Here is a 7,635-nt window from a genome sequence, read left to right on the forward strand (position 1 = left end):
GACTGCGCTCCCCTCCTCAGAACTCGGCCCCGCCCCGTGAGTGCAGCCCAGGCCCACCCAGATCTGGCTGGCCCCGGCGGCTGGTCTGCAAATGCGACATGGACCACAAGACAGCGTTACGGTGGAGCGGCACGAAAAATGGAAGCCTGACCACAAATACCCCTCTTCTAAATTCCTGGCTTCTGCCCTGAGCTCAAGGTCACTGACCCACTTCTCATTCCGTGTTACCCACATTCAAGCCCTCTTTGTGTAAAACGACACTGTATTTTCATTCTGTATTTTATTACTGAAATACATTGTCCTACCCGCACCACCCCACAATAAAAATCTTACCTAGATTCCCCATTTTTCCCCTCAGCCCCCCAGCCAGCCCTGCACAAGTGCTCCAGGATTCTCTGCCCACTGGCCATTTTGGAGTGTGTCCCTTGGATAGCCACGTGGAAACCAGTTGGTGCCTTTGTGGAGAAAATGGAGAGGGGAGACGGAGTCTCAGGAGGCACTTATTTGAGGGCCTTGGCCACTTGCTCATAAGCCAGCTCGATCTCCTCATCATCTGGACAGGTGGAGGCAAACTCTTCCCGAGCGTAGGCATTGCGCAAGTACCGATGCACTCCGCGGAACCCCTCCGGGATGGAGAATCCCCTGTACTTCTTACAAACCACCTGGGGACGGGGAGAGGAGAGGGACCAACATGTTAGCCTACGGGGGAGCCGAGCTGGATGCCGGGCTCTTGTCTTTCCCTTCTCCCAAGACTCACAGGATGAAATCTAGCCTTCCTGTGCAGGCATTCAAGAACCCCCACTATCTGGCTTCTCTTCCTGTGATTCTTATCTCCCATATGAATCATCTTCTCCCATTGGCTTTCTTAACTCCTCACGATCTTCTCCTGTCTTTGCCCTTCCTCTCCACTCACTGAAATCCTGGCCATTTATAACCAGCTCCTTTTCAGACCACCCCGTGCCATGGTGCCATTTCTCTCTTCTTGATTTTACTGAGATGTAATTCACAAATCAGAAAATTCTCCACTGTGACTTTTGTCCCTATTTTTCATCTGGCTTTTAATCATGTTTTGTTACTTAACTTTCTTGTGACTGTTCTATCTTCCCAGGTAGATTTCAAATCCTTTGAGGGCAAGGACCAATCCTCATCCATCTTTGTGTCTTTCAGTGCCTAGTACACAGATGTTCAATACAGAGGTCTGTGGCAGACTGACATTAGGCCCATGTTTCACAAACTAAACCATACCTTTGAGGCTAAGACAAAAACATGGGAAGCAGCAGTTTTCATCTTTCATCACAAGACAAAGTGGAGACCGATGCTATAAAACGAATTAAAGCTCTGATTTTAGGAAAAGCCTGCTTTGTCTGATGTGGGGATTTGGCAGTGAGAGAGACAGGAAGAACACTCTTGACAGCAACACTGGGATATGTTACTCCCAGCCAGTCTGTTTGCACCCACAGCCTGTATCACGGAATGTACTTCTCTCAAAGCACTGGGCTTGCAGCAATGACTGGCGAGAAGGAATGGGGTGTGTCTGCTCTTGGTAGCCATCCATAGAAACCACCCTAAGAAAGAAACCACCTTTGGAGTGGTTGTCATGGGAAACCTGTGTGGGAGCTTCTTAAAGAGCCATCTCAGTGGCCACCCTCTGCTCATACAATGACCACCCACCTGTACTATGTGGAGCTTTGGCAACAGGTTGCAGTCAGCCAGAGTGAGCTCATTGCCATCCAGAAACTTCCTCTGAGAGATGCCCTCATCCTCAGCACTGGTCTCATCCACTTCTTCTGGGAGGGGGGATGTCAAGTAATTGTCTAAAACTTTCAGGGCTTTCAGGAGCCCCTTCTCCAGATCTGTGCAAGAAAGGGGAATTGGTAAGAACATCAGGAGGGTGACATAGTCCAGGAGGGCCTGGGGAGTGGGGGGTGAATGAATACTAATGGTGAGGCCAGTCCAAAATAATAATATCTGACATGAATGTAGTTGTTTTCCATGTGTTACTCTAAGCACTTTACATACAAAAACTCATTTAATTCTCACATCAACCCATGAAATAGGCATTGTTATCTTCATTTTATAGATCTGGAAATGGATTTACAGAGAGATTAAATGAACTGCCCAAAGTCACACGGCCAGTAGGGTTTGTACTCAGGCTGTCTGGATCTAGAGTTGTCGTCGTTGTTGTTGTTGTTAAGATTTTATTTATTTGACAGAGAGCACAAGCAGGGGGAGTGGGAGAGGGAGAAGCAGACTCCCTGCTGAGCAGGGAGCCGGATCGGATGCCAGGCTCCATCCCAGAACCCTGGGATCATGACCTGAGCCGAAGGCAGACGCTTAACCGACTGAGCCACCCAGGTGCCCCTAGAGTCACTGTTCTGAAGCACAACCCTCTTCTGCCAGAACACAGGTCAGCAGCCAACCCAACTAACATCCCCAGTGGTGCAGGAGAGGCTAGGTGACAAACAAGAGAAGCTTAAAGTCACAGCCAATGAAAATGCAAGGAAATATGGGGTTTAAACAAAAAGAAGGGGGCTGGGGCGGGAGGCAGTGAGGGTTTGCCAACATCTGCTCCGTCTCCCCAATATCGGAATTTCCAGGTGCCCCTAATGCCTCCCAATCCCTGGATCTTCTCCATTCCTCCTAGGACCCTGGCCTCCAACCCTTAAGACTCACTATCATTGAGTGCCGGGTTTGAATTCTTGATGTAAGCAGAAAATTTGGCAAATATGTCCAGCCCCGCCGTGTTGGATTCAGGGTTCAGAGCTGCCAGCTTGGGGTACCTGAAAGCCAGTAGGAGAAACAGGAGAAGATATCTTCTGGGGAGGAGCCTCAGCTCCCCTGCTCCAGCCCACCACCATTTCGGTTTTCCATTTCTTCCACCTCTCTCTTTCCTAGAGTCTCCCTGCTACCCACCCCTTCCTTTCCAAGTGCCCTCATACCTGGGAGGGCACAGCACCGCCTCCAAAAACTCCTCAATCTTGTTGGTGTCTGTGTGCACTTCAGTGCCGTACAGCAGGAATGGGAGCTGCCCCCCCGGGCACAGCTTCTGTACTGTCTCAGTCCGCCTGGGGGAGAGCCCAGGCATCAGGACAGGAAAAGGGGGTCAGGGAGAATCAGAAAGGGGAGATGGAGGGATGTGGGAAGAAAAAGGAGCTCTGGGTGGAGGGAGGGGGAAAAGGTGCAGGATGAAAGGACTAGGATGGGTGAGCGTGTGTGTGCATATGTGTGTGCACAAGGGGTGTTTAGAGAAACAGAAATTGGCCCACCTCTTGGTGTCAACAGTGGTGACGTTGAAGGTGACTCCCTTGAGCCAGAGTACCATGAACAGTCTCTGGGAGAAGGGGCAGTTCCCAATCTTGGCCCCATCACTGCCAGCCTGAAAAGTAACCCCCACCCCAAGGTTAGGCCTGGTACACCCGACCTACCCCAGGCCATTCTCTGCACCTCCTACTCCCAGATCACGCTGTTTTCTGCCTAGTCATGACATGCAGTCTCGCTACTAAAAGCTCTCCCCAGACGTAGGCTCTCCACTCTGGAGGTGGAGCAAACCTAGGGCAGATCAGTGGGAACGTTTTCTGCAAAGGTCAGCTTCTGATTCCCCAGACAGGTGGGAGGTAGGCAGAGGAATTGGGTTTGGGAGAACTCAGGAGATCGGGACCCTAGAGAGGGAAGACAAACAGCAATGCAGTTTTACCTTCTATTCTAAGCACTTTACATACAAGAACTTATTTACCTCTCACATCCCTAGAGAGGGACTTTGGTGAGGCCAGGGTTGTAGGCTAGAGGCCTAGATTCCTGAATGGAGTAGAGCCTGCGAATGGACATGGTAGGGCAGGGTTTGGAAGCCAGAGTTCTGGTTCTCTATACCTCTACCCTGTTTCTGGCAGCTGGGTGGGGAGTCAAGGGGCCCAGAGCCTCACCCTAAAGATGTAGAGGGCTTTGCAGAGGGGGGCTGCCCTCTAATTGGCAAGTGGTGACCTCATCCCCCAAGGGACCTCCCCCTAGGCTGAGGGTGATTCATCTAGGCTGTCTCCGGCCTCAGCAGCTTCCTTCCTGGCAAGGAGTGGGGGCAGGGACCTGTGAGGCTGAGGCCTGGGCAGTGGAGGGCCACCTTCCTCTTCCCCACACACTACTTGTGGGGTCTCCCAGCACATGGCCCCCGGCTCCAGATAACTCTCCTCACACTGGACCCAAGGCCAGAATCCGTAGCGCAGCCTCACCCAGGAATAAAAATAGCCCTTGAGGCAAGTGTGAGTGAGGTGGGGACCACACCTAAGGGGGGCGGACCCAGGCATGGCTGGGCACAGGGAGAGGGAATGGCTTCCCCAGAAGCCCCAAGCAGCGAGGAGGGAGAAAGCGGCAGGAACGCACAAAGAAGGACGAACAAAGGGGGTAGTGGAGAGAAAGGAGGCAGGAAAGCGAAGGGTGGGGAGAATGTGCAAACAAGGAGGCACAGACCGAGAGGGAGGTGCAGAGATGAGGTCCAGGATTGGGTAAGAATGCTCCTGCAGTGGGGAGGGGAGCAGAGCAGAAAGAGTGAAGTCCGCTAGTCCGCTGTCGCGCTTTCATCTCCAAAGGCCAAAGGACCACCGCTCCTCATCCACACCCACAGAGAGAGGACTGAGTTGGGGGACTCTCTTTTTCCTGTTTCTAAAACCCCCAAACCCTAAACACCCTAACCCAGGTCTCTTCCTCCTTCTGATCACTCTCCCCACCTATCCTCCCGGTAGCCCCAGCTAAACTCCCATCTGGCCACCTTCTTTTCTCTCGCTTCTCCAAGTCCCGGGGAGCCTTCCGGCCGGGCTGCTAGAAGTCCACTCCCACTCTGCCATCTCCTTCCACCCCCCCAGTCCTTCCCCGTGGATCTCCCCACAGCCTCCCTCACCACACCCTCTTCCTTGAAACCTGCCCTGCCACACACGCGCCCGCACTTCTCCAAGTCTCCCCCAAGACACCCCTCACTTTGGTCTTCTCGTAGGACCACCTGTCCTGATGTTTCCCTCTGACCCTCCCAAACCCTGTTGGGTCCCACTGCCCCCTTCTTTCCCAGTCTTTCCATCAGCTTGTCCCTCCCACCCCCACCCCCACCCCCGTCAATATTCTCAACTCCTGGGACCTTCTCTCTACCTTCCGGCCCTTTAGGGGGCTGAAAACTTGCACTTCTACAAACTTTTCAGGGTCGAGCACAGAATTCTCATTACCCGCACCCACAACAATCGTCTTCCCCTCCCGAGGCCACCCCCCACAACAGCGCGCACACTGCAGACTGCACGTGGGGTTGGGTGGGGGTCAAGGAGGGAAGGGATTGGGGAGTTAAGGCTGGAGCTGGGTAAAGGTGAGAGTTGCCTTCCAGGAATTGGGAGGCTGGCCTAGGAGCGAGAAGGTGTTCCTACCTTCACGAACAATTCAACCTGAGGTTGTTCTTCAGCCATGGTTGCGACGGGGACCAGGAAGCGGCCGGCGCTGGGGGAACTGGGAGGGGCCCGGGCCAGGGAAGGCGGGTCCCACAGGCAGGGATTCTCTCCCCCAGACCTAGGGCTGGCCCTTCAGCGCAACACAAACCCGATGAGACCTGCTCACACGAGACACGGCTTCCCCACCAGCCCAGCACGCACACACACACACACACACACACACACACTCATGGAATCATTCTACAACCCCACACCCCGCCCCTCCAGCTCTATCCCCTCCCCGGCTAGATCAGGGAGCCGCTGACTCACCGACCGGCCCCGCCCTGAACCTGGGGAGGGGACAGGAGGGGGGCGGGACTCGACGATCTCGGGAGTGGGGCAGAGGGGAGAGCCTCAGGTCCCCTAGAGGAAAAGGGATGGGGGTGTTAGGGAGGGGGAATCCTGGGAACCTCCTTGTTTCTCCACCCGTCTCCTTGAACACAGGATTTTTTTTTCCTGCCTCAGTTTCCCTGCTGCATTAATCAGAGGACACTCCCCCTCCACCCTCACACAAGACACCAACAGCTTGATCAAGCCCATGAGGGCCCAGGGAGGGAATTTTAGAATGTGAAGGTGGTCCTTTATTCCTTTTCCCACGTTCCTTCCAGACTCCAGCAGGACAGGGACTTGGAAGTGGACGCTGAGGTTGGGGGAAGAGAGTGGTGAAAGATAGGGCAGGGGATGGGAGGGGAGACACCCAGGCCTCCTGCTAGGGAAGCAAGAAGCTGAGCCAAAGGGCCTCCTCACTGGGGGAGGTCTGCTCCTCCTCAGTAGCATAGTCAGCTTTAATGCTTCCACTTCTGCGCCCATACTGGGACCCTTCCTGTGCCCCTAGCCCTTTTCTCACTGATCGGTTGAAGATGAGAGAATGGTGGGGAAGGGTGGGGTTGTTGTGGCCCTAGAATAGAGCTGCACTGATTCTGGAGGGGATGGTAGCTAGTCCTGTCATGGAAGAAAAAAAAGCAAAGATCAGATGGAATAATGTAAATGGAGTCCTTGGGGACACAAATAAATAAGTAGGAGGTAGAGGAAGAGTAGCTTGATTTTTGGAGGTTCTGTCAAACTCTTTATGATCTGCTGAAAAACGGCTTAATAGTATGTCCTCCAAACTGGACATATTCCAGCCTCCATGTCTTGAATCTCTCTCCTTCCCTACCATGACTTCTCCTTCTTCCTCACCACCTGCTGTCTAACAAGAGACCTACAGTTCCAGAAAAACACGGTGGAGTGCAAGGACATAGAGGAGCAAAACAGGCCTTGACACTTAAAGAAAGGGAGACTTCGGGGAGGACTGGGGTGGGGTGAGAGATGTGCTGCTGGAAACCAGCAGTTAGTGGTTTCCTCTCTCCTCTCCTCCTTCCTCTTCTGTGGGTTTTCTCCTCCCTGGGGGAAGGCCTATCTCTCTCCTCCCCAGTGAGGAGATATATTCAGTGTTTGTTCCTTTGAAGTGTAAGATCCTGTAAGGTTGTAGAATGATTCCATGAGTGTGTGTGTGTGTGTGGGGGGGTCTCCTCCATGGGTGACCCTCAGATTCTGCACAAGGGCATCTGAGGAAAGGAGGTCAAAACAGCCCTATTCTTAGGGTCCTCTTCTGTTCCAGCTGATCAATGTCCATCAGAGAATCCGCCACACAAAGATCTCCCTTCTGGGAGACGCCTCAGGCAAATGGGGCCAGCCCTGAGCTCAAACAGGTTTTGGCAGCTTCATTCCTGCCTTTTTCTCTCCTATAGCTTTATGGGTAAAGCTGGCTTGATCATCAATATTGACTTTGGCTGGCTGGCATGGCTACGCACAAGGTATTTCGCCTTAATTTCCCAGATGACAGGTAATGCTGCCCTCTCCTGGTACTATCCAGCAGTGCCCCCTGGGCTGCACCCCCAAATCCTGCATCAGAGAAGTTTTCCTGCGGTCTCATCTCCTTACCCTTCTATCTCAGTATCTACCCTTTCCTTCAAAGGGTGGCTTCTTTTTCACTCCCTCCCCTTCCTTGGCTTGGTAAACCAGTCCCTAATCTGTTTTCACCCCAGATTGGAAGGTGTGTGCCTCCCTGACACGCCTTAGAGTTGTGACGGTCTCTTTCAGGTTTCCATAGCTCCATTGCTCAACAGTTTGCCAGGGGTAACCATTAACCTAGTCCTTAACTCCCTCCCCTACCTTTCTTGCTAGAGGGGATTTTCCAATC

The 7,635-nt window shown here is 53.0% G+C and overlaps 1 protein-coding gene across 1 annotated transcript; it reads right to left on the reverse strand.

The window, feature by feature from the left end:
* Positions 1-269: 269 nt before the first annotated feature.
* Positions 270-5,635, reverse strand: CLIC1 (chloride intracellular channel 1). The gene is made up of 6 exons (XM_032398442.1): positions 5,394-5,635; positions 3,267-3,376; positions 2,940-3,065; positions 2,674-2,780; positions 1,672-1,853; positions 270-662 (listed from the first exon to the last, which is right to left on the reverse strand). Exons 1-6 carry the CDS (start codon positions 5,430-5,432, stop codon positions 501-503), a joined length of 726 nt encoding a protein of 241 aa, XP_032254333.1. The 5' UTR covers positions 5,433-5,635; the 3' UTR covers positions 270-500.
* Between the last annotated feature and the right edge of the window lie 2,000 nt (positions 5,636-7,635).

The sequence above is a fragment of the Phoca vitulina genome, unplaced genomic scaffold (assembly GCF_004348235.1).
Source record: "Phoca vitulina isolate PV1807 unplaced genomic scaffold, GSC_HSeal_1.0 scaffold116, whole genome shotgun sequence".
Taxonomy (NCBI): Eukaryota; Metazoa; Chordata; class Mammalia; order Carnivora; family Phocidae; genus Phoca; species Phoca vitulina.

What these genes read in the sequence shown, in the direction of transcription:
- CLIC1 (XM_032398442.1), bottom strand. Translation starts at nt 5,432, where the DNA reads ATGGCTGAAGAACAACCTCAGGTTGAATTGTTCGTGAAG. An exon ending in ACCACTGTTGACACCAAGAG is followed by an intron (nt 3,066 to 3,266) that starts GTGGGCCAATTT and finishes GCTCTCCCCCAG; the next exon opens with GCGGACTGAGACAGTACAGA. An exon ending in AAACCCGGCACTCAATGATA is followed by an intron (nt 1,854 to 2,673) that starts GTGAGTCTTAAG and finishes TTTCTTGCACAG; the next exon opens with ATCTGGAGAAGGGGCTCCTG.